The sequence below is a fragment of the Salmo salar genome, chromosome ssa05 (genome assembly GCF_905237065.1).
Source record: "Salmo salar chromosome ssa05, Ssal_v3.1, whole genome shotgun sequence".
Lineage (NCBI taxonomy): Eukaryota > Metazoa > Chordata > Actinopteri > Salmoniformes > Salmonidae > Salmo > Salmo salar.
The window spans coordinates 37,082,384-37,110,274 of NC_059446.1; the positions used below are offsets into that span (position 1 = coordinate 37,082,384).

The window sequence follows — 27,891 nt, forward strand, 5'->3', positions numbered from 1 at the left end:
GGAGTCTTCCACGTGAAGAGGAAATGGTGGGAGAAGTAGAAACAACCGACCCTGAGCTTCGCAAGGCCCATGTCCACGCAGTCAAGACGAAAGAAGTGAATTCAATAGCGAATCGCTTCATTAAGTTTTCTGACTGGTCCAGAGCAGTGAGAGCCATCGCCAGGCTCCAGAAATTTGTCAGGGAATTCAAAGGACTTCAACCAAGAACGAATGAAGCAACTAGCCTTGAAGAAAGAAGAAAAGCGGAAATCTTCATTATCAAGCTGGTGCAAGAAGAAGCCTTCGCTGAAGACATCCATAAAATCAAGCTCCAGAAAGAACACACCATGAACAAGCGCAACAAGTTACACCAGTTGAATGCCTTCATGGACAAGAACAATGTCCTCAGGGTGGGAGGACGGCTATCCCAATCAGCATTGCACCATGACGTAAAACATCCAGCAATACTTCAGAAGAAATCTCATGTGTCAGCCCTGCTCGTCAATCATCATCATGTGCGTGTACACCACCAAGGAAGAGGCATGACTATGAATGAGTTGCGTGCAAACGGAATATGGATCTTGGGATGCGGAAATGTGGTCTCCTCACACATTTACAAGTGCGTACAATGTAGGAGATACAGAAGAACTACAGAAGTTCAACAAATGGCGGATCTGCCGGGTGAGAGAACAGAGACATCCCCTCCCTTTACTTACTGCGGTCTTGATTGTTTTGCCCCCTTCATGGTAAAGGAAGGAAGAAAGGAATTAAAACGATATGGATTGTTGTTTACCTGCCTATGCTCCAGAGCAGTGCATATTGAAACACTAGACGACTTGAAAACAGACGCATTCATAAATGCACTTCGAATGTTTGTAGCTATCAGAGGACCTGTACGCCAATTGAGATGCGATCGGGGAACAAGTTTCATGGGTGCTAAAATAGTGTTTTTTGAGTTGCTCAAGGGAATGGATCAAGAACGTCAACGAGCAATCGGTTGTCAATTCGTTATGAACGTCCCATCAGCAAGTCACATGGGTGGAGTCTGGGAGCGCCAAATTCGAACTATTCGGAGCATTCTGACTACCATGCTCGACAAGTGCGCAAGCAGACTCGACACCACAACTCTGAGAACATTCCTTTACGAAACAATGGCTTTAATCAACAGCGGCCACTAAGTGTTGAACATCTTCACGATCCCACCGGTCCAGAACCTCTCACTCATAACCACATACTAACTATGAAATCTTCAATTATTCTGCCCCCTCCTCGACAATTCTGCAAAGAAGATCTCTATCTGTGCAAAAGGTGGAGAAGAGTGCAGTTCCTAGCCAATGAATTCTGGCGAAGATGGAACCGAGAATACCTGCTAAACCTCCAACAACGACAGAAATGGCAAAGAAAATCACGAAACTCATAAATAGATGATATTCTGATTCTACAAGATGACAGCTCACCAAGAAATGAGTGGAAGCTTGCCAGGGTTGTAGAAGCTCATCCTAGTGCAGACGGAATGGTGCGAAAGCTGAAGCTACTAGTCAGTGACACTACACTTGGTAAAGGAAAACCACACACTAGATCAGTCCACCTTGAAAGGCCTATTCACAAGGTAGTTACCTTACTAGAGGCTAACTAAATCACATACCTTCATTCAGACTTAAAACATTTTATGAATTATTTTCATACTTTTTGTTTAAAAGAAAATCCCACATTCCAAGTTAATGAGTGATTTGGTGGGAGTGTAAGTGGTGTTACATAGATGCTGTGTTCACGATGCATGATTAATACATAATTCATGGTTTATTTGATGTAGTAAATAAATAAATGATTTATTGATGTATAGATAACAATTTAAATATGACGTAACAGGTAAATTAACGTTAGGCCATTGTTTGTGTTTTTATGTTCCATCCCGGAGCTAACGTTCTCTGTTGTGTTACTGCTACGGAATTTGTTCATTGACTGTGTGCAATCTAATTTAACCGGATCTTAGTCTGAGTCATAATTGTTGATGGCAGAGGCTAAGAAAGACAGTAAAGGGACTTTAAGGATTCAAGAACCTCTTTTCAGGACAAGCAGCCAACGAGTTCTCAAGGCGTGATGTGGATGCATCGGAGAAAAGGACGTGCAAGGCAATAAACGCCCGTTTCAAGGAACCAACCTGAGTCTGTTGTCGTGAAGAGAGCTACAACCCCCACCATCATAAACATTTTCTTCAGCACTGGCCTTGTCTCTGCACTGAGGGCAGCTGCAGATGAGACTGGTGTAGATTATTTTGATCGGCTTACATATGACCAAAGGATCAGGGTTGATGTTTTATTCTGATAAAGAAACCAACAGCATTCATAAATTAAATGTTGAGCTGCCCTTGCGCACCAACTCCTCACTTCCACATGGATACAATAGACAGTGTGAAAATAAGAATAACATTTGTCTCGTTTGATAATGATACAATATAATGCAATGTAGAGTATAGCCTATGGGACTGGGCTAGCCAACTTTCATAAATGCCAGCCAAGCGTTACGTACAGTTAGTGCATGACGTGCACTTGCAAACAAACAGTAAAATATCGTCAAAATAACAAACACATGACATACCGGATAAACAAACATCCATAAATGAAATGTTGTGCTGTCCTGTAAAGTATAAATTAACCGGAGACATGAATAGCCATGCTAGCCCAATGACGACATGTAGGTAGAATGTACAGTAGCTAGCTAGCATGTACAGCATTCACAAAACAGAAAGTTAATAAATGCATGAAATCCATAAATATCACAATGTACTGGTAGAAGACCATAATATTACAATGTTAGTAGCAATATAAACTCAATATCTGTTTTAACATACAGGATTATGATTTTCATGGGACAATTTTTCAATTACCTAGGAGGAATGCAGAAAGAGAAGGACATGTGTGACATTAAAAAGGGCACATACAACAAAAGGAATGTACAGTAATATCAGGCATGGGAACTATGCAGATTTTATGTAAATATACAACATGAAATTCAACACTTGTTACATAGACACCGTTTTGATTTTACAGTCCAGCAGTGTGTAACACAGCTCATGCAGTAACTGTGTGAGAGCTACCGGATCCCTCTGATTGGACAGCTGATCTGGTCCTGTACCACCGATATACTTGCCAATGCCTCCGCCATTTTCCCACCACATGCCACAGACTGAAGGCCGGTTCTTAAAGGGTAATTCCGTCCATTTTCAACCTCATATTCATTATGTCCAAGACCAAACCAGTGTCTACATGTGTGAAAACAGCGTGTTTTTAAGATCGCTAATGTTCTAAAAAATGATTGTGACATCACAGGGTGAATATAAAGTGTTAAAAATCTGCAAAATGTTTCTAGCCAGATGGAGGCTAGAAAACGTAGTAATGCGCCGTTTTCAATATGTAAACACTGGTATTGTGCTAGAGATAATGAAAATCAGGTTAAAGTGGTGGAATTGACCTGCTAAGTTTTCAGTGATGTGATTTCTGGGTGAGAATCACGTCCCTCGTAGCCAAATAAACTCGCCAGCTGCTGCACACCGCACTGGAAAACTTGTAGCAACGCAAATATTGTCTATTGGACAGTCAGTTTACTTCGTGTTGGTTCCTAGTGAATAGCATTCATTCCACCAACTATGTTGCAAAACTGAAGCAAACGTAACGAAACGGGGAGGGACCTACCTGCATTTGTCCAATAGAAACTCGTGTTGCACGGTTTGGTTCTTAAACGGTTTCCATAATGAATACACCCCAGGTGCATGCAATTTTCACACCATTTCAGTCAATAACAAAACAAGGCAGGCCTATAAAATAGTCATTTGAGTGGGACCCAGTTGTTTTTAAAGATGAACAAAAAATAAAGACACCTAACTTCATGCTTTTTACACAAAATGAACAACAATTAACACAGACAATTATTTTCAATTGAGGATATATATATATATATATTTTTTTTGTGAATACAAGACCTGAACATAAACTTAAAACACAGTAAATCACATAAAAGGCTTATAAAATGCCTTCACATGCACATGAAATCACAGTGGTGTATAATTTTCTATTAACTACGTGTCAACAGCACAAAGGCTCCTTTGAATACTTTTCTCCCAGTCTCCACCGAAGAGATGGCTGGATTGCTGGAGGTTTTCCACAGTGTAAATTACCGTGGTGTTCCAGATGGTCTAATTAGTCACCAGCTTATAATATTGTAATGCCAATCATGAAAATAACATAAGCTACAGTAAGACCATTTTAACACACAAGATGCCATATAACAACAATATGACGGCAGCCTATACGATAGAAAATTACATGCATATGAGAACGCTTAACGTATACATTAATATTTGGTCTAAGCGCACCAAACCAACTGCAATATGTCATATATAATAGCATCAAACAAAGTCAGTGAATCCCAAATGAACATTTAAGCACAATAAACTGTATTCCACTAGCCTTAGCAAGACAAAGCTTTATCCCATTGATGACAGAATGGCAGAAATAAATCCCTTATGGTGTCCAATAACTTTTTTTCCTTCAATCTGGCTGCCATTGAAAAGTGAAAGTCAAAAAGGTGCGTTTTTTTTTACCAGCAAGAGTGTATTCTAAAGTATCATAACCATTACACGTATACGAAGGATTCAAAATATGCCAGATCCCTTTGCATCATGAGCAGCCTGTCAGTGACCTGCAAAGAAAAAAGACAAATTACATGTTAGATGGGTTGTAGTCATTAACATTTTCCATTACTTTTATTGGTGCATCAATAATGAATGTTACGTCAGGTTGGGGACTTCAGCCACTGGTCTTACTCAACTGTTGAGCACAATATTGATACACTGTACTACATTTCCACATGATGGTTTGAATTTACAGTACCAGTAAACATTTGACACCCCTACTCATTCCTGGGTTTCTCTTTATTTTTAAAAATGTTCTACATTGTAGAATAGTAAAGACATCAAAACTATGAATTAACACATATGGAATCATGTAGTAACCCAAAAAGTATTTTAGATTCTTCAAAGTAGCCACCCTTGATAACAGCTTTGCACACACTTGGCATTCTCTCAACCGGTTTCATGAGGTAGTCACCTGGAACGCATTTGGTAAAAGACCAAGTCCATATTATGGCAAGAACAGCTCAAATATGCAAAGAGAAACAACAGTCCATCATTACTTTAAGACATGAAGATCAGACAATGCAGAAAATTTCAAGAACTTTGAAAATGTCTTAAAGTGCAGCACAAAAACCATCAAGCGCTATGATGAAACTGGCTCTCATGAGGACCGCCACAGGAAAGAAAGACCCAGAGTTACCTCTGCTGCAGAGGATAAGTTCATTAGAGTTAACGACACCGCAGATTGCAGCCCAAATAAATGCTTCACAGAGTTCAAGTAACAGACACATCTCAACATCAACTGTTCAGAGGAGACTGCGTAAAAATCAGGCATCCATGGTCGAATTGCTGCAAAGAAACCACTACTAAAGGACACCAATAAGAGGAAGAGACCTGCTTGGGCCAAGGAACACAAGCAATGGACATCAGACCGGTGGAAATCTGTCCTTTGGGCTGATGAGTCCAAATTTGAGATTTTTGGTTCCAACCGCCGTGTCTTTGTGAGACGCATATTATTTTTATTTATACAGGTTTTTCCTCATTGAGATAACAGCTCTTTTCCAAGAGAGACCTGGTCCAACAGCAGCAGGGGGAACAACTTTTCAGACAAAACAACTTACATACACTAACACAACATTAAACAAAACTATAAAACACACACACACACACACACAGTACAACAATTATACATGTTAAAAACACAAAAGTCTTGACTAAAAACAGCTGTCCTAAAGACAATTATACTCTGATATATACATCGTTCAAGTGTTTAAACTCCAACGAAACTAGATCAAGTTTTAAAATGTTCAGGAGAGAATTCCAGGACCACAGAGCTAAGTAACTAAAACTACTTCTACCATGACCTGTTCTAATTTTTGGTACTGTTAGAAGCAAATGAGAATGGGACCGTAATAGATATTTATTTACTGACCTGACTAAATAAGAACAGAGATAAAATGGCATTTTACCCAATATGGCCTTATAAACCAGTGTATACCAGTGTTTTTGCCTACGCATAGTAGGTGAACGGATCATCTCTGCATGTGTGGTTCCCACCATGAAGCATGGAGGAGGGGGTGTGATGGTGCTTTGCTAGTGACACAGTCAGTGATTTATTTAGAATTCAAGGCACACTTAACCAGCATAGCTACCACAGCTTTCTGCGCTTAGTGGGACTATCATTTCTTTTTCAACAGGACAATGACCTAACACACCTCCAGGATGAGTAAGGGCTATTTCACCAGGAAGGAAAGTGATCGTGTGCTGCATCAGATGACCTGGCCTCCACAATCACCCGACCTTAACCCAATTGAGATGGTTTGGACCGCACAGCCAACAAGTTCTCAGCATATGTGGGAACTCCTTCAAGACTGTTGGAAAAGCATTCCAGGTGAAGCTGGTTGAGAGAATGCCAAGAGTGTGCAAAGCTGTCATCAAGGCAAAGGGTGGCTACTTTGAAGAATCTAAAATATATTTTGATTTGTTTAACACTTTTTTGCTTACTACATGATTCCATGTGTTTTTTCATAGTTTTGATGTCTTCACTACTATTCTACAATGTAGAAAATAGTTTAAAAAAAGAAAAGAAAAAAAGAAAAACCCTTGAATGAGTAGGTGTATCCAAAATGTGGACTGGTATTGTACACGATCGCCTTCCTAAGTAATGAATACCATATCTGATGTCCGGAAGCGGGCATTTCCTTTCATGAAAATGCTCTCTTCAGTAGTGGCGGAATCAAGAAGTTGATACACAGAAACTTAAGTGACAAAACCAAGTACAGGGGTTCCAGTGTCATGTCATGTATGACAATATAATAATTTATATTTTATCATTTAGCAGACACTCTTATCCAGAGCAACTTACAGTAGTGAGTGTGTACATTAACACTTTTTTCGTACTGGTCCCCCGTGGGAATCGAACCCACAACCCTGGCGCTGCAAGCGCGACGCTCTAAGAACTGGGATACATAGGAATGAACATTTTGAACACTCCTAAGACATTAATTTCTATTTGAAAATAATGAGGCATGGGATGGGATCCCACACCACTAGTCCTTGTAGGATACTACCTGTGGAAGGACACTGCTAGACCATCTCATACTGGTTGATGGTGATGTATCGAGACAAGCAGCAGGACAAGAAAACCCCAATGAGCTAGGCAGAAAGTTAAACAGAGTTTCAATTAGGATGTGAACAAAACAATAAAACAAATGACAAAAAAGGTTAAATCTAGCATTTTCTTGATGATCTTCCAACATTTCAAGATGCATGATACTGGTAATAAAATTGTTGTATATTTTTCCCCTAGAGATTATTATGCCTACTGTAAGCACCCTGTCAATTCATGTACCTGGAAAAACGCAACTCCAAAACATGCCCCTGCATTGATTCCCAGTTTAGACTCCATAGAAGTGGTCAGCAGTGAGATGCAGCCCTAAAACATGTTAAGCAGAAGGAAAACAAAATGTTTTACTATGGTTCCTTTAGGTTATAGCTGTTCATTACGCCTACTGATTGGCAAACACTTGATCTAAAATACTGACAAACTTTGAATCAAAGCAGGGTGTGAACTTAGCTAACCAGAGACAGGAAGCGCTGACATAATTCTGTGTGACATGATTGATAATGATATGCGGCAGTGCTCTCACCGTGTCATACACCACGTCACGAGCCTTGTCAAGGTCCTCGAGGTTCTCGACAGAGCAGACCGTGTTCGCTTTGCAACAGCTGACAGGGATACCATTGTCTTTGAAGTACTTTGTCGCGTTCCAGTCCTTGTAACTATTCACTCCACAGCAGTGAAACTGTACAAAACACATTTACTAATTATCAAGAGGAAATGACAACGGTGACTTCTAATTCCTAATTCTATGGATGGCTTTGCCAAGTGGGCAAATCAAATAATGCTTTAAAGGGTGGTTCTATTGTACATCAATAAGTTACTTAATTATGTAAAAGACAGACCATAACCTAATACAATCGTATACCAACAAGATCTACGCAACTGGAAAAAGATGGCGGGTCGTGACCATCTGTACTGTAGAAGTTGATTATAGCAACACTTCTGCAGGGTCTCTGATAAAATGTTGTTATAAGCCACTTCTCTAAAACAGAATGTTTTGTGGTCTTTGCAAAGGAACCAGATAGAATTAGGCTATGCAATGAATAACAAAAATATCACTTACAGTCCTCTGGATGGCGTCAACTTCAGAGCTTTTGGGGTCAGTGGTATTGTAGTTCGTCACAGCATCTTTATAGGCATCACCTAATACAGCCTTTATCTGCAATAAACAAAGGGAATTGGGTTTCATTTGTGGCCAACTGAATCCTATAGTAATGGCAAGTGTATTTTAAGTCACCTCATAGAAGTACCCACACATTGTTGTATACCACCCTATAGTTTATTGCAACATTTCGACCAGAAGGTCTTCGTAGTCCTTCTAGTCGGAAACGTTGGAATAATCTATATGGGAGTATACCTCAGTACCCGGGTAATTCCATTTCTTATACATCAACATTTTTGTACCCCAGCACCTGGTAAATTGTTGGATGTGGAAACACTACTTCTAAAAAATCTCTCACCTCATGTCTCAAGAAGCCAAAGACGCCAGCCACAAACTCCACTAAGAACATCAAAATCAGGAACGTGGCATACTGAGAGGGGAACAAAAAAAAAACTCATCAATTTACATACAAGCAAAGACTAGAAACATTTGAGGAGAATGTGCAATACAAAATGTAACACTTCACAGTGCAACTGACCAGTTTTAGCATGCATGGACTACCACGGCATGTAGCGAAGCAACCAAAAAGGCCAAAAATAACAATGATGGCTCCAGTTCCGATGAGGACATATGGCATGTTGGTGCTCGTTTCAGAGGTCAGCTTCAAATAAGCTTCCAGGTTCACCTTCCCCCATATGCCAACAGCCAGAAGGAAAACCCCTGTAAACTGGGAGAAAACACAGACAGTCAGCTGATCCTTTGTAACCCAGTTGGAAGAGCACGGCACTTATAATGAAAGGGTAGTGGGATTGATTCCTGGGACCACCCATATGTAAAATGTATGCACGCATGACTAAGTGGCTTTGGATAAAAGTATCTGCTAAATGGCATTTATGATCTAGAGTGCATTCGGAAAGTATTCAGACCCGTTGACTTTTTCCACATTTTGTTACTTTTCAGCCTCATTCTAAAATTAATTGAATTATTTTTTCCCCCCACAATCTACCCACAACACCCCATAATGACAAAGCAAAAAAAGGTTTATACATTTTTGCAAATGTATACAAAAATAAACTGAAATATTACATTTATATAAGTATTCAGACCCTTTACTCAGTACTCTGTTGAGGCACCTTTGGCAGCGATTACAGCCTTGAGTATTCTTGGGTATGACGCTACAAGCTTGGCACACCTGTATTTGAGGAGTTTTTCCCAGGCTTCTCTGCAGATCCTCTCAAGCTCTGTCAGGTTGGATGGGGAACGTCGCTGCACAGGAGTAGTTGCTGCGCCCGGGAGTAGGTTTTCATCAAGGATCCCTCTGTACTTTGCTCCGTTCATCTTTCCCTTGATCCTGCTTGTCTCCCAGTCCCTGCCGCAGAAAATGATGCTTCCACTACCATGCTTCACCATAGGGATGGTGCCAGGTTTCCTCCAGACTTGACACTTGGCATTCAGGCCAAAGAGTTCAATCTTGGTTTCACCAGACCACAGAATCTTGTTTCTCATGGTCTGAGAGTCCTTTAGGTGCCTTTTGGCAAACTCCTAGCGGGATGTCATGTGCCTTTTAATGAGGAGTGGCTTCCATCTGGCCACTCTACCATAAAGGCCTGATTGGTAGAGTGCTGAGGAGATGGTTATCCTTCTGGAAGGTTCCCCATCTCCACAAAGAAATTCTGGAGCTCTATCAGAGTGACCATCAGGTTCTTGGTCACCTCCCTGACCAAGGCCCTTCTCCCCCGATAGCTCAGTTTGGCCAGTGTGTGCCTTTCCAAATCATGTCCAAGCAATTGAATTTACCACAGGTGGACTCCAATCAAGTTCTATAAACATCTCAAGGATGATAAATGGAAACAGGATGCACCGGAGAGCAATTTCCAGTCTCATAGCAAAGGGTCTGAATACTTATGTAAATAAGGTATCTGTTTTTTATTTTTAATACATTTGTAACAATTTCTATGAACCCGTTTTTGCTTTGTCATTATGGGGTGGTGTGTAGATTTTTGAGGGGAAAAAAATATTTAATACATTTTAGATTAAGGCTGTAACGTAGTAAAATGTGGGAAAAGGAAAGGGGTCTAAATACACTGTATATTTGTGTCAAAGAACTAGGCCAAACTTCTTAAACATCCCCTTAGGGATGTACAGTGTACACAAACTCAAGATTTAAGGCTCAAAAACAACCATCCTAATTATACAACTTGAGCACCTAACAATTTTATTCAGCCCAGTGTGACTGTTGTTGGGGGTCTTTACAAAGCTGAAAAAGCTTTGAGCTTGGTATAAGTGGCCTACAACAGATTTTTCTCACATGGAAAGCAAAGTCAACATAATACTTAAACATCTCCCCCACAACCAATAGCCCAAGGTCTCACGTCAGTGAGCTCAGCATCTTCCCTAGAAAAATGTATTGCCCTTCCTTCTACATGAGTCATTCCTCAGAGTGCTGTCATTAGTCCACCGGGCCACAAATGATACACATCACCCTCTATATATCAATAAACAGCTGAGATAAATGTGTTATCATGAACATTGATCCCAGAAAAAAGCCACATTCAATTAATGGCGTAGACAGAATAACGGAAATTGAATAAACAGCGTTTAGAAATCACATTTTCACAAGATTTACCAAGAAAGTTGTTAGAAAAATGAAAGCTATCGAACGGTCTTTAATGTCAATTTGGCAACAAAAATAAAATAATAAATAAAGATCACCTAAAACTACAGCTAAATAGATGTTTATATTCATAATAATGAATATAGTATGCCAGCCGTATGAGGAGGTTGTTTCTCAGTCAACCATTTAGAAAAGCTGTTTACAACATCTGCCAAGTTGCCTAATAATATCAGCTCAAGCCCTAGCGCAAAATGTACTCTTATGGAGCCTACTGTTACTCTTATATGTTATTTTCAGAGGTAGACTGGCTCTAGCAGCCAAAACAGCCAAATATTCCATCTAAACTTGAATCGATTCTCAATTGCGACAGGGGTCTAGAAACATAGCCCTTTACTTTCATATCACCTCGAAATCATTTCACAAAAGCAAAATATAAAAACTTACTGTAAACCATTTTAATCAGCTTCATCACAGTTGCTGCTGATAGTATTTTTTCAGTGATGACACGTTTCTGGCGGCCTTTTATTACACACAGATGTTCGGATCATGCTTGATACAGTTCCCAGTTACCACAGGTGGTCACTGTCTTCTGTAAACAGGAGCTGTAACATGGAGATATGGCCATGTGGAAACACTAACCTTTACCCTATAAATGTGTCAATTTAACGTTTTTCTCGCAGATATGAAAGATAAGGTCTATATGCTTCCAAAACCGTACCGCAAGCGACACATGTTAATGTTTAGACCTAGCGTCTGGGCTCTAAACAAAACTCCCCCGTACAGAAGACTCCTTTTTCCAATGTACGTGTAATGTAATGGAACTGGGAGCCATGAACAAGGGCTATACGAGCCTTAGTTGGGTGGAAATTGACGACTTCATGAGCCCCGCAATCAACGTGAACAATCGAAATGTAGCCTCTGCTCGCGGACTGCAATACTCCAAAGAAAAAGGTCGCGTTGTTTGTCGCTCCTGGAGTAAAGTTTATTACAACATAACGAATTGTGATAGGGTCACAACTTTTACTGAAAGTTTGCACATTAATTATGTAAATTAGCTCGTGCCGTCGCTAAATATCCAAAAAGTGATACCAGAGTGTTGCCGCGCTATACCACGGGGAAATATTTTTTGATGAGGTGTGTTTTATTTTCAATAATTCGAATCCTTTCGGGTCAGCCGTAGCCTAACGTTATTCCTTTGTAAATGCCAAATGGTTGGAAAGGTTGCCTGTTGTTACGGTAGCTTGCATCAGTTATTTACATGTAAATACTCACCCAAAATATGACGCTGTAAGAAATAAGAAAGGTCTTGAGACATGTGATCACAGGCTTCGTTTGAAGCCTTCTTGATGGGGGAGACATGATGGCTATTCCGTAGAAATGGTCAGTCAAAAAGTATCGTTGTTGCAAAAAGGGGAAGAAAATAATGTCCAAGGCGCGGTGCTGGGAAAACTTTTCTCGACTAAACAGAATCCGAGAAGTGAAGTGACGTCATTGACCCAGATTCACATTCCATGAGAAGAAATTACATTTCCTAGTTTTTTTATTTTATTTATGGTGTTCCACAATATAATATAAGAACTGTATTATTCCCAAAGGCAACTTCAGTTAATTCGGATAAGACGTATGACACTAGGCCTAACACATGGCTTATACAAATGCTATACAAGATATTATTAGTCACAAAAGTGTAATTTATCAAAAATCCCTACTGGTGCCGGTTGGCTAAAACACTACTAGCGTATCTATTGGTTTCATGAGGTAAAGACCAGAGTTAGCGCCCTGATTGCAGTACTGAATATTGCTGTGCATATATATTCAGTGTTTGATCATGTATTATTTATTTTCCGCTCTTGCGTGTGTTGTCAGCTTCATGATTGACCTAATTGTTCGTTCTGGTTTTCAATACAACAGTTCCAAAATTGTACGGGGAATTAAATGTTGTAATTTCAGTAGGTGGATTTGAACATCTCTCCTTGTTTTACTCAGGGGCGGTTTCGTGGACAGAGTTTAATTTAAATCAGGACTAGGATAAATTCTATTTAAATTACTCCAGATAAAAAAAAAAAAAATCCATTTTTTTCCCTTACCTTTATTTAACTAGGCAAGTCAGTTAACAACAAATTCTTATTTACAATGTCGGCCAAACCTGGACGATGCTGGGCCAATTGGGAACCGCCATGTGGAACTCCCAATCCCGGCCGAATGTGATACAGCCTGGATCCGAACCAGGGACTGTAGTGACGCCTCTTGCACTGAGGTCCAGTGCCTTAGACCCGCTGTGCCACTTTGCTTAACTTCAGATTAATTAGTTCTATACTAGGGAGTCCCAGACTAAGGTAAATAATGACATACCAGTTATATTTGTGAAGTCTGATTAGATTAACGATGTGCACTTGGTGCTGACCTGAGGACACTTCAAAAACCAGGGATGTGACACTAATACATAAGCATTGTGTGGAATTGGAGCAAGTCACCTAAACAAAACAATGGACAGAGGTAAAAGAAAACATTCAAAGAATTTCAGTGACTTCAAGAGGGAAAACCCCCTTGACGCGAATTGTGTTAAACCACCCAATTATCGAAAACAAACAGCATGATTCATCAACAGAAAACAAGAAAAATAATGCCTGGGCTGTCATGTCTAATGAATACAACACATGAAAAAGTAATCAAAAGGAAGCTACAACAATGGATAGGTGTAAGCATCAGCATCAGAGGGTGGCCCATCAGGAAGTCCAGGATCCAGTTGCAGAGGGAGGTGTTCAATCCCAGAGTCCTTAGTTTAGTGATGAGCTTGGATGGCACTATGGTTTAAAAACGGAGCTGTAGTCCATGAACAGCATTGTCATGTAGGTGTTACTTTTGTCCAGGTGGGAAAGGGCAGTGTGGAGTGCAATAGAGATTGCGTAATCTGTGAAGCGGTATGCGAATTGGGGTGGGTCCAGGGTGTCCGGGATTATGGTGTTGATGTGACCCATGACCAGCCTTTCAAAACATTTCATGGCTACAGATGTGAGTGCTACTAGGCAATAATAATTTAGACAGGCAACGTTAGCGTTCTTGGGACATGGACAATGGTTTCCCTATTAATATTATTTAGGCTATAACTGTTAAACTAGTGATGAATCAGGGTTAGGGCTGTATGATAGCCCTTATAACTAGTCCAACAACGTCGCCTAGTGGTAATTTATCGAACCGCATATGATAAACGCGGAGGAACTTGGTCGTCATGAGTTACCACAGCCAAAAGGTAATAAACCCCGCCTATTTCTAAAATGTATCTTCTTAAAATGTGATTTTAAACCTAACCGTAACCACACTGCTAACCTTATGCCTAACCATAACCTGTTGACTTTGTGGCTGTAGTAACTAGTGGAAACCGAGGAACTTCTACAGTAAAAGTTGACGTCTGGTTTGACTGGTGGGTTTCTTCTTTGCACAGAGAGAGACAGAGATAAGAAAAACGACGCGAATAATTTTGTCAGTTAAAAAATACGATTTAATTAATTTTGTTTTAGTCGTGCTTAGGGTCTGGACTGGAGCTCGCTTTACATTTTTCTGCGCTGGACTATGGTCAATGGTCTCCATATTGGCTAAAGTCGATGCCTAGTACCACATTTATCTGAATTATTGCACTTAAAGACCGTGTTGGCATGACACGATTCCATATCCTTTTACTATTCCTGGTGACCTTTATCAGATAGCTGCTGGGACACAATGAGGGTAAGACCACCCACTGGGCACATACGGGTTTAATCAGCGTTGTTATTACGTCATTTCATTTGAACTAACGTAGACTATACCTTAAATTGACGTCTGTGACCAGTGGGCAGATACATTGCACTTTGACTATTCTGTTTCTTTACTCAAAGATTAAACTTTGCAATAGCCTTGATGTACAAAATGTATGCAAATGTTATTCTTTTCCTCATGCTGAATAAGTAGTTATGATTATATCGGGACATACTTTGAAACTATACTTTTGGAAACTACTATAAAATCATTATTGCCAGTACAGACACATGCTTACCCTGTCAGTCTCATCTATGGCCCACAATAGGTTCCATGCAATGGGGAGTGGGGAACCAATATACACAGGCAGTTAGGAAAGCTAAGGCTAGCTTTTTCAAGCAGAAATTTGCATCCTGTAGCACAAACTCCAAAAAGTTCTGGGACACTGTAAAGTCCATGGAGAATAAGAGCACCTCCTCCCAGCTGCCCACTGCACTGAGGCTAGGAAACACTGTCACCACCGATAAATCCACTATAATTGAGAATTTCAATAAGCATTTTTTACAGTTAGCCATGCTTTCCACCTGGCTACCCCTACCCCGGTCAACAGCCCTGCACTCCCCACAGCAACTCGCCCAAGCCTCCCCATTTCTCCTTCACCCAAATCCAGATAGCTGATGTTCTGAAAGAGCTGTAAAATCTGGGCCCCTACAAATCAGCCGGGCTAGACAATCTGGACGCTATCTTTCTAAAATTATCTGCCGAAATTGTTGCAACCCCTATCACTAGCCTGTTCAACCTCTCTTTCATATCGTCTGAGATTCCCAAAGATTGGAAAGCTGCCGTGGTCATCCCCCAGACCTATATCTATCCTACCCTGCCTTTCTAAGGTCTTCGAAAGCCAAGTTAACAAACAGATTACCGACCATTTCGAATCCCACCATACCTTCTCCGCTATGCAATCTGGTTTCAGAGCTGGTCATGGGTGCACCTCAGCCACGCTCAAGGATCTAAATGATATCATAACCGCCATCGATAAGAGACATTACTGTGCAGCCGTATTCATCGACCTGGCCAAGGCTTTCGACTCAGTCAATCACCACGTTCTTATTGGCAGACTCAACAGCCTTGGTTTCTCATATGATTGCCTCGCCTGGTTCACCAACTACTTCTCTGATAGAGTTCAGTGTGTCAAATCAGAGGGCCTGTTGTCCAGACCTCTGGCAGTCTCTATGGGGGTGCTACAGGGTTCAATTCTCGGGGCGACTCTCTTCTCTGTATACATCAATGACGTCGCTCTTGCTGCTGGTGATTCTCTGATCCACCTCTACACAGACGACACCATTCTGTATACTTCTGGCCCTTCTTTGGACACTGTTAACCAACCTCCAGACCAGCTTCAATGCCATACAATTCTCCTTCTGTGGCCTCCAACTGCTCTTAAATGCAAGTAAAACTAAATGTATGCTCTTCAACCGATCACTGCCCGCACCTGCCTGTCCGTCCAGCATCATTACTCTGGACGGCTTCGACTTAGAATATGTGGATAACTAGAAATACCTAGGTGTCTGGTTAGACTGTAAACTCTCCTTCCAGACTCACATTAAGCATCTTCAATCCAAAATTAAATTTAGAATCGGCTTCCTATTTCGCAAACAAAGCATCCTTCACTCATGCTGCCAAACATACCCTGGTAAAACTGACCATCCTACCGATCCTCGACTTTGGCGATGTCATTTATAAAATAGCCTCCAACACTCTACTCAACAAATTGGATGCAGTTTATCACAGTGCCATCCGTTTTGTCACCAAAGCCCCATATACTACCCACCACTGCGACCTGTACGCTCTCGTTGGCTGGCCCTCGCATCATACTCGTCGCCAAACCCACTGGCTCCAGGTCATCTACAAGTCTCTGATAGGTAAAGCCCCGCCTTATCTCAGCTCACTGGTCACCATAGCAGCACCCACTCGTAGCACGCGCTCCAGCAGGTATATGTATCTCACTGGTCACCCCCAAAGCCAATTCTTCCTTTGGCCGCCTTTCCTTCCAGTTCTCTGCTGCCAATGACTGGAACGAACTGCAAAAATCACTGAAGCTGGAGACTCATATCTCCCTCACTAGCTTTAAGCTCCAGCTGTCAGAGCAGCTCACAGATCACTGCACCTGTACATAGCCCATCTGTTAACAACCCATCCAACTACCTCATCCCCATACTGTATTTATTTATTTATCTTGCTCCTTTGCACCCCAGTATCGCTAATTGCACATTCATCTTCTGCATATCTATCATTCCAGTGTTTAATTGCTATATTGTAATTACTTCGCCACCGTGGCCTATTTATTGCCTTAACTCCCTTATCTTACCTCATTTGCAGTCACTGTATATAGACTTTTGGTTTTCTTTTTTTGTACTGTATTATTGACTGTATGTTTTGTTTATTCCATGTGTAACTCTGCGTTGTTGTATATGTCAAACCGCTATGCTTTATCTTGGCCAGGTCACAGTTGCAAATGAGAACTTGTTCTCAACTAGCCTACCTGGTTAAATAATAAAAGGTGAAATAAAAATATTTAAAAAATACCTCATTCACCGCAGTAAATAGAAGTAGTCGAGGTGGGATCTTTAGAGGGACCTGAAGGAATTACAAAGATGGCAGGAGTATTTCCTGAACAGAAACTCAACCACTCTTCTAACATTATTTTTCAGTTAAAAAAGAGAGGGCAAAGAAGCCCAAATACCTCATCTATGCATTTTTTCATTAAGAAAATGTTTTGTAGGTGAATACAAGTCATCACTGTAGTGAGCCTACAGTCACCTGTGTTTTTTTATTTTTTATCTAGCCCTCCTCTGATGTTGAGCATGTCACCCCTTCTCAGACTTGTGTAATTACAACTCCAATCACAGACAAATGGTTGAGTGTGCACGGACCAGCTGTGCCAAGGGCCTCATTTGGCCCCTACAAGACAGTGATTTGAGTCACCTCAGATCCAAATAACATTTGATTTTATAAACATGTTTGGATTATGACAGTTTACAATCCAGGGTTACTCCAAGCAGTTTTATCACATCAACTTGCTCAATTTCCACATTATTCATTACAATATTTAGTTGAGGTTTAGGGTTTAGTCAATGATTTGTCCCAAATACAATACTTTTAGTTTTGGAAATATTTAGGACTAACTTATTCCTTGCCACCCATTCTGAAACAAACTGCAGCTCTTTGTTAAGTGTTGCAGTCATTTCAGTCGCTGTACTAGTTGAGTCATCTGCATACATAGACACACTGGCTTTACTCAAAGCTGCACTGAAGTCTTACCAAACAGCCCGCACAATCATTTTATAAGATATGATTGGCTGAGAGAAATGTGTCATTTGTGTAAGTGGTGTGCTTGTTGAGTGTCCTTCCCTATAAGCGTGCTGAAATTCTGTTGTTAATTTGTTTACTGTAAAATAGCATTGTATCTGGACAAACACAATATTTTCCAGAAGTTTACTAAGGGTTGGTAACAGGCTGATTGGTCGGCTATTTGAGCCAGTAAAGGTGGCTTTACTATTTTTGGGTAGTGGAATGACTTTAGCTTCCCTCCAGGCCTGAGGGCAAACCGTTTCTAGTAGGCTTAAATTGAAGATATGGCAAATAGGAGTGGCAATATGGTGTGCTATTATCCTCAGTAATTTTCCATCCATAGACAACAATCTTTTTTTTTTTTTTACCTCTTCCACACTCACTTTACAGAATAAAAAATTGACAATGCTTGTCTTTGATCATTTAAGCAGTTATATTTGGATGTGTAGTGTCGGCTTTTGTTGCTGTCATGCCTAAGTTTGCTTATCTTGCCAATGGAAAAAAAAGAATCATCAAATAATTGGCAATATCAGTGGGTTTTGTGATGAATGAGCATCTGATTCAATGAATGATGGAGCTGAGTTTGCCTTTTTGCCCAACGTTTTATTTAAGGTGCGCCAAAGCTTTTTACTATCATTCTTTATATCTTTTATCATTGTTTTAAAGTATAGTTTATTTTATTCAGTTTAGTCACATGATTTCTCTATTTGCAGTATGTTTGTCAATCGGTTGTGCAGCCAGACTTATTTGCCATTTTGCGTCATCCCTCTCAACCATACAATTTTTAAATTCCTCATCGAAGAGTATTTAACAGTTTTTACAGTTATTTTCTTAATTGGTGCTGATTTTAAAATTAGTATATTGCATCCGCCATGGAGCCAAATCAGTCGACCTCACCCCAATTGAGATGGTTTGGGATGAGTCGGACCGCAGAGTGAAGGAAAAGCAGCCAACAAGTGCTCAGCATATGTGGGAACTCCTTCAAGACTGTTGGAAAAGCATTCCTCATGAAGCTGGTTGAGAGAATGCCAAGAGTTTGCAAAGCTGTCATCAAGGCAAAGGGTGGCTACTTTGAAGAATCTCAAATATAAAATATATTTTGATTTGTTTAACACTTGTTTGGTTACTACATGATTCCATAGTTTGAATCTGTGGACATTGGAGGGTTGGAGATACAATCAGAATGTTTGGCTGCTGTGGGTGGAAATCCATCATTTGAAGAAAGAGTAATATATGTATATGTGTGTATATATATATGTGTGTATATATATGTGTGTGTGTGTGTGTGTGTGTATAATTATTTAACTACAGGTACCGTAGCTGAGAGAGATGGCTGTAAGTAAACTAATACTGTGCTGCCTGGCACATCAAAGAGGACTAGGTACTGCAGGCAGGGTTCTTGGCTTCACTAAATACATTAGGCAGGTACCTGATTATATTGCCAACCCTTTTCATCTGGACTCATTGAGAACAGAGGTGCCATCTTGAACAGGAAATGCCATGTTGTTTCTCCGAGATAACAATGGCAGCTCTATCTGAACTCTCTAAACATGACGATTGTAATGCTTCAGTGGTTAAATGGTTTGTCACAGTACAAAAAAAATGCATGAAATGTATGCATTCACTACTGTAAGTCGCTCTGGATAAGAGCGTCTGCTAAATGACTAAAATGTAAAATGTAAATGTGATCCACCCAAACTCATGCCTGCTGCCAGTTGATTACAAAGCAAAACCACAAAGCGAAAATCTAGTCGCTAATGGATTGATTCTGGCTATGTCTCACCATTGCTATTAGTCACATGTTCTCCTGTAATTGAACACTTTTCCAACTGAAATACAAAGGATGCTGATCTGGAATCAACTTTCTAAACCTCAACATGAGAATATATCCGTTGAAACGAGTGCAGTATGGCTGTTGGCTTGTGAGTTGGCTTGTGAAATCCACCTTCTCCAGAATGACTCATTTCTCCTAGTTAGATGTTCTCCCTGCAGTGGTCATTGCATGTCTTTCTGGTAAAGTAACCGCCTCACTGAGAGCAGTGGGAAGTGTTTCTGGCTGGTCTCACTGTGACGCATGCTGTGTCTGTCTGCTTTACAACCTGCAGGCGGCCATAGCAGCTGCCTGCATTAGTGTAATAATGTAAAAGAGATATTTGAATATTAATACCACTTACATGTCTACTATGAGACATGGTACAAAGGATTTCAATCACTGCTGAAATGTAAAACTAGCTTGAATAGCAAAGAGTCTGTTGATCCTCACTTGGATTTGCCAACATGAGGGAGACTTGGGTGCTAGGAATCTGAGGGCATGTTTATGTGTTATTCAGAGTCAGACTAGAAATAAGGCATTTGATGAAAGGTGTTTGTAAGTAAGCATTATTGTACTTTTAGCAGCCTATTGCAAGTGCCCAAATGACCATCATTAGAAACGTTGAGATTTCTCACCATGAGTTGAATTTCCATTGGTCTACATTACACATTGGCTAGCCCCTGTCTACTGGGTAAACTAGTATCTGGACCACTTTGTTGTTACAAGTACTCAGCGCACAGATTTGGGTGGAAAACAATCTAATCTGGCAGCCTTCTTTCTTAAGAGTCCCTTTTAAATATCCTTCAAGGGATTGGGTTTATGAAATAGGATAGACCACAAGTGAGGGGAAAGAATGAGTGTGGTAAGGGAGACTTAATGTATGGAAAGTTAGATTCAGCTCCTTGGTTTAAAGCTACAGTGAAAACGAGGAGGCAAAAAGACTAACTAGTTAGAGTAATACTCTCAAAATGGAGGAGAGGACCTCTGCTTGCCAACTTGATCTTCTTCATGTGTCATGATCTCAGTGCACGTTCAGTACAATGTGTGCCCAGTTAAGTCTTTTTCCTACTTTCTTTACGATCTTATTTTCCATCCATGTGACGCTAAGACACTTGTACGTGGAGTTAAATGAAACTTTAACAAACCAGAAAGTCTGGCCTTTTTCAGAGATGTACTGTTTTGACTGGACTTCAGTTTTGGATCACAAACCCCTGAAGAGTTTCCATGGTTTTTTTCAACTTCCCTTTTTGGAAATGGCTCAGGAATGGACCAGAATTCAGGTTGTGCGAACCTGAGACTTTGTGGGAAAACCATTAGCATGCCAAGAGGTTCTCTGCATTACCTTTATTCCACTCTTAATGTTCTACCTCCAAATCATTTCATATTTATCATGAATAAGCTGATAAATACATGTATGTTAATGTGTGAGAAAGAAAGTACATATCATCCATAAATACATTAGTAGCTGACAAATAGTTTTCATCTGTTTATGCCTTGTTGCTATGACCGATTTTAGAGCTAATAATAGCGTGTCATTGGTTTCAGGCTCTGGAACCACAATGCACAGCAGCTACAATGAGGTTGTGCCAGAGGAGTACTAGACTCCCCGACTGAACTACAGGAGTAACTATGGAGAACCACACAGTCATAACACTAACATTATCAACAACACAGATTTGAAATCTACGTACCCCACATCACTGTTTTGAAATCAGTGTCTCTTGATATGTCTGTAGCACATTGGTCTTGGCGCTGAGTTCCAGTGCGTGTTTAAACAATATTGTTGTGATGCAAATCTAAGATGGTGTCACTTTCTGAACCTGGCCAATGGGGATGTGACCTGCCACTCCCCCCCGAGGAGAGAACTACCGCAGCACCCTAGGCACCCGCTGCGAGATGACCTGTGACCGTGGCTTCAAGCTGCTGGGCAGATCCTCGGTGCAGTGCATGCCCAGCCGCCGCTGGTCTGGGACCAGTCACTGCCGCCGTGAGTACAGGCTGATTATAGACAGATACAGCTGATTGTCTTTTGGGTCCATGTCCTCTATTGTTCTTCTTTTTTTTTAAAGGCCCTGAGTTTTATTTAGAAAAAAACCTTCATAGGAGTAATATACACTGAGTATACAAAACATTAAGGACCCTGCTCTTCTCATGACAGACTGACCAGGTGAATCCAGGTGCAAGCTATAATCCCTTATTCATGTCTCTTGTTAAATCCACTTCAATCAGTGTAGATGAAGAGGAGACAAGTTAAAGAAAGATTTTTAAGCCTTGAGACAATTCAGACATGGATTTTGTATTTGTGCCATTCAGACGGTGAATGGGCAAGACATCAAATTTGAAACGGGTTTGGTAGTAGGTGCCAGGCGCACCATTTTGAATCAAGAACTGCAACACTGCTGGGTTTTTCACACTCTACAGTTTTCCGTGTGTATCAAGAATGGTCCACCACCCAAAGGACATCCAGCCAACTTGACACAACTGTGGAAAGCATTGGAGTCAACATGGGCCATCATCCCTGTGGAATGCTTTCGACACCTTGTAGAGTCCGTGCCCCGATGAACTGAGGCTGTTCTGAGGGCAAAAGGGGGGTTATGCCACTCAATATTAGGAAGGTCTTCCTAATGTTTGCTATACTCCGTGTCTATCTTGTTGACTATGGTGACTCCACAGAGGTTCATTGCAACGTGCTGCACCTAATCTGGCGTGGCACGTACCACTGCACCCAGGGTTATGTGGTGGACTCCAGCTGTGACTACATCTGTGAGCCGGGGTACCAGATCAAGGGGGACCACTCTCATACCTGTCTGGATGGGGGCTCCTGGAGTGGGGCAGAGCCCATCTGTGCAGGTATAGCTCATATGTTTAGTCAGCACGTCCAAGTATACTGACATGATTCATTAATGCGTTTTCAGTGTGGTGTGAAACCCAGGTGGTGTTTGGTTTGATATGCCTGGAGGCAAGTTAATGGTCAAAGTCAGTGGTAATTAAGTCAGCATATTTTTTTAAGTTTATTTCCATGAATTAATGAGATGCATGCACCCTATAAGCACAGCAAAACAAACAAAAAAAACATTTGGAATCCAAGCTAATTGTTTTTCCAGTGCCGTTTTGTTTCTGGCTTTTAGAAGCCCCGGCAGCTCCCATGGGCATGTCTCCCACCCACATAAACACAACACAGATACTCATCTAGTACCGCTCTTTCCACGGTTCATTTCCTTTTTCTGTCTTTGTCTCAAAACCAAGACCAATAGATATTTCTTATCTTCAAAGTTCCCCTCCCTCAAAAGATGAATTGATTCAATTGACCCAGACCAACAGAGGATGTTAACATTTAACTCAGATATTTTTCTATTCTTTTCCTCCACTGGTTTACCAACCTGTGTTGTTTCAGATCATGATCCTCCCCAAATAAGGTGTCCCCTGTCCCGAGTGAAGGTCGCTGAGCCTGGGAAACTAACAGCTAGAGTGTCCTGGGACCCCCCTGTTGCCTCGGATACTGCTGATAAAACACTAGAGTATGTCAGTCCTTTTTTTAAACATTTTTTAAAAAATGATTCCCTCCTTCTTCCCCAGTGCTTTATCAGGAGGTGAATCATGTGGTGTTCTTTGTCTGTGTGCAGTGTAACACTGATAGGCCAGGGGCCAGATACCACCTTTTAAAGAGGGGATAAAAAAAAAAAAAAAAAAAATATATATATATATATATATATATATATATATATATATATATATTTTTTTTTAATGTATGTATATACACATACATACATACACATTTTTTTTTGATTGGGGGTACGTTTAATTTAGCAAAATCCTTGTTCCGATCTCCTAACCCACAATATGTAAATGTTCAGCTGTCTGTCGATTGCTGATGGTTTATGTTTAGACCGGCATTGCTTAGCAATATAATCTTGTGATGCTATATCTTGCATATCTCAGGGATTGACCCAAGATTAAGCTTAAGTGCGCAAGATGTTTAAGTTGCAACTTATTCTGTTTAGGTTTATTAGATGCTAATTGAACACTTTACTCGCGGGAGCCTCCTCAGTTCAGATGTTAGTAGAAGTTCTAGGATAGTGAGAGGGCGGGAGCCTCCTCAGTTCAGATGTTAGTAGAAGTTCTAGGATAGTGAGAGGGCGGGAGCCTCCTCAGTTCAGATGTTAGTAGAAGTTCTAGGATAGTGAGAGGTGAACGTATTGTTGGGATTTTATTTTTGATTTACCTCTTGTTCGATGTCTGGCCGATGCCAAAAAAGCACGGAGCGACAATGTGTTTATTTTTATATTTTTTTCTCTCCTATTTCTGTATGCCTGTTAAATGTGGGTTGATGGGGGGGGGGGGGGTAAATGTTGGGGAAAGTAGGGGGACAGGGTGGAGAGTAAAGGTGCTTGCTGGGGGGAGGGGTTGGTTGGATACTGCTCGGGTGTAGGTGCTACATATGCTGATCGTGATGGTTTGGTGCGCTTTCTTACCTTTTAATTGAGTTACATGTTATGCAGGCCACCATAGGAACTACAAACGAGAGGAGGGCGGGGCTTACATTCACTTCCTGGAATGTCAAGGGTTTAAACGAACCAATTAAGAGAGGCAAGATCCTAGCCCACTTGAAAGGACTCTCGTCTGATATATTATTTTTTTGCAAGAAACCCGTCTGAAGAACTATTCTCAGAGCAGACTTAAATGTAGGTGGGTGGGGCAAGTGTATCACTCAAACTTCTCTGCCAAAACGAGAGGTACAGCGATTCTGGTACGGAAAGGAATTCCCTTTCTACATAAAACCACTATTGCGGATAAAGAGGGTCGTTATGTGATCGTAATAGGAGAGATCCACTCTACTTCTGTAACTCTACTAAATATCTATGGGCCAAACAATGATAACTCCTCTTTTTTTTTCAAAAGAGTCCTTACCCTGATTCCAGATATCTCCCATACTAACCTGGTCATTGGAGGGGACCTTAACTGTGTACTAGACCAATATTTGGATAGATCCTCTACCTGGTGAACCCCTACCTCCTATTCAAGCGAATTCTTGAATACCTACATAAAAAATGATAACTTATTTGATATATGGAGGATCTCTAACCCTACGGGTAGGGAATACTCCTTTTACTCTCATGTTCACGATGTTTATACTCGAATTGACTACTTTTTGGTTGATGCGAAATTACTCCCCTATACCTGTAATGTGAGGTTCAGCCATCCCTGTTGCTGACAGGTGTATAAAATCGAACACACAGCCATGCAATCTCCATAGGGAAACATTGGCAGTAGAATGGCCTTACTGAAGAGCTCAGTGACTTTCAACGTGGCACCGTCATAGGATACCTCTTTTCCAACAAGTCAGTTAATCACATTTCTGCCCTGCTAGAGCTGCCCCGGTCAACTGTATGTGCTGTTATTGTGAAGTGGAAACGTCTAGGAGCAACAACTGCTCAGCCGCAAAGTGGTAGGCCACACAAGCTCACAGAACTGGGCCGCTGAAGCGTGTAGCACGTAAAAATCGACTGTCCTCGGTTGCAACACCACTACCAAACTGCCTCTAGAAGCAACGTCAGCACAAGAACTGTTTGTCGGGAGCTTCATGAAATGGGTTTTCATGGCCGAGCAGCCTAATGCCAAGCGTCGGCTAAAGTGGTGTAAAGCTCGCCACCATTGGACTCTGGAGCAGTGGAAACGCGTTCTCTGGACTGATGAATCACGATTCACCGTCTGGCAGACCGACGGACGAATCTGGGTTTGGTGGATGCCAGGAGAACGCTACCTGCCCGACTGCAGAGTGCCAACAGTAAAGTTTGGTGGAGGAATAATGGTCTGGGGCTGTTTTTCATGGTTTGGGCTAGGCCCCTTAGTTCCAGTGAAGGGAAATCTTAACGCTGTGCTTCCAACTTTGTGGCAACAGTTTGGGGAAGGCCCTTTCCAGTTTCAGCATGACAATGCCCCCGTGCACTAAGCAAGGTTCATACAGAAATGGTTTGTTGAGATTGGTGTGGAAGAACTTGACTGGCTTGCAGAGCCCTGACCTCAACCCCAATGAACACATTTGGGATGAATTTTAACGGCGACTGCAAACCAGGCCTATTCCCCCAACATCAGTGCTCGACCTCACTAATGCTCTTGTGGCTGAATGGAAGCAAGTCCCTGCAGCAATGTTCCAACATCTAGTGGAAAGCCTTCTCAGAAGAGTGGAGGTTCTTATAGCAGCAAAGGGGGGACCAACTCCATATTTAATGCCCATGATTTTGGAATGAGATATTCGACGAGCAGGTGCCCACATACTTTTCGTCATTTAGTGAACGTCAAGGTCAGAATACGGTGTATCTGTAGACACACCTCCACCACACCTTCATTTATTCCATCTCCATCCCAGAAACAAATAGTGGGTGAGTAGCATGCTATTGTCATGCTTAAGTTCACGGTCATAATACTCGTAGATAGAAAAGTGCATAAAAAGGGAATTCCCCTATAGCGTCTCAGAGTAGGAGTGCTGATCAAGGATCATGTCCCTATGTCCATATCATCTTATTCATTATGATCTTAAATCCTAAACTGATCCTAGATCAGCAATTGCTTTGTGAACAATAGAGATCCTGCTCTCCGTCTCTCCCCAGTCAGGAGGTGTCCAGTCCTCAAGCCCTCTCCATGGTTACCTCACCTGTGACTCTGACGGGAACAACTACGGGGCGGTGTGCGAGTACCACTGTGACAGGGGCAAGGAGAGGAGGGGGACCGCCAGCCGTGTCTGCCAGTTCGACCACAGCTGGACTGAGGCCCCTGCCGAGTGTGTCCGTTTTAGTATTGAGAACCAATGACAGAGCATGACCGTCTGGTTTGTTGTCTTCAACTGAACCCATACATGTAAAGTGATTATACCAACAACCATACTCTGTTTTTGATGGTGTGTGCATGTGTACTGTAGCAATGGAGTTTAAAACAGATGTGGATACAGCTTCTGACCTCCTGGACCAGTTCTACGAGAAGAGGAGGCTTCTGATTGTGTCGGCACCTAACGTAGCCCATGGAGACTACAAGCTCCAGAACCTTATGGTACAGGTGAGTCCGAGACACCGGGATGGTTTGGGCATCATCTGCTAGTCAGGGAATTTCTGCTCTCAACAATGGTAGTTACTACAGGACTTAATAAAAAGCTGTTTAGTGAATAGAATAGTAACCATGCTTGGGATGTTTTCATGCCTAGAAAGCAGATTGTGGTCTGGACTTAAGATGAGTGACAGTGATTGAGCTGCTAGGGTCCCCTCCTCGAGAAGGGGGCTGCATCAAGGGACGTCACCTGGACACTGAGGTCATTGAGGGTCTGCGGTAAGGTGACTTCACATAATCAAATTGTATTGGTCACATACATGGTTATCAGATGTTATTGCGAGTGTAGTGAAATGCTTGTGCTTCTAGTTCCCGACAGTGCAGCAATATCTAACAATTCCACAACACCCTAATACACACATCTAAGTAAAGGGATGGAATAAAAACATGTACATATAAATATGGATGGACCATGCCTGACTGGCATAGACGGTATAAAATACAGTATATACATCTGGGATGAGTAGTGCAAGATATGTAAACATCATTAATAAAGTGACTATTGATCCATTTGTTAGAGTGCCCAATTGTGTTGGCTGCACTGCATCTTCAGGCAATGTAATACACCATCACTGACTTGACATGAAATGGTCATCTCGTACTGTGGTACAGGCAGGCTTTCCGGATCTCCAGATCCTACTTCAACATGGTGCTGCTGGACAAGGATGGTTTGGACCACGAGAGATTCCTCACATCCACCACATCCGATGAGCTCTTCTCATACATCGACAACCTTTTGAACGAAGTAGAACGAAGGCGGTTGGAGTTAGAGACCTCTGTGACTAAGACTTAAGAGTGCCCCCTGGTGGCTTGGAGGTCAGACACTTTTACAAAGATATCAGCTCAGAGGAAGGCTGGCCCAGATTAGAGAGAAACAAGAAAACATAACAGCTCTGGTAGTCAAATGTTTCCACTTGCTGATAGATGAAGAGATCTTAGCCTGTTTTTC

At 41.4% G+C, this 27,891-nt stretch overlaps 1 protein-coding gene and 1 pseudogene across 2 annotated transcripts; one reads left to right on the top strand and one right to left on the bottom strand.

The window, feature by feature from the left end:
* Window positions 1-2,283: 2,283 nt before the first annotated feature.
* LOC106604762 (tetraspanin-7) lies at window positions 2,284-12,455 on the bottom strand. Of its 2 annotated transcripts, XR_001328726.2 has the most exons (9): window positions 12,221-12,455; window positions 8,873-9,061; window positions 8,693-8,764; window positions 8,296-8,391; window positions 7,759-7,914; window positions 7,461-7,544; window positions 7,180-7,264; window positions 6,975-7,068; window positions 2,284-4,677 (listed from the first exon to the last, which is right to left on the bottom strand). XR_001328726.2 is itself a non-coding variant. In XM_014199770.2 (8 exons), the coding sequence occupies exons 1-7, from the start codon at window positions 12,305-12,307 to the stop codon at window positions 7,196-7,198; spliced, it is 753 nt and encodes a 250-aa protein (XP_014055245.1). In that variant the 5' UTR covers window positions 12,308-12,455; the 3' UTR covers window positions 2,284-4,677; window positions 7,180-7,195. The 2 variants fall into 2 exon arrangements, 1 of the variants encoding a protein (XP_014055245.1); XM_014199770.2 differs by lacking the exon at window positions 6,975-7,068.
* Window positions 12,456-14,404: 1,949 nt separating this feature from the next.
* Window positions 14,405-27,841, top strand: LOC106604612 (sushi repeat-containing protein SRPX2-like; annotated as a pseudogene).
* The last annotated feature ends 50 nt before the right edge of the window (window positions 27,842-27,891 follow it).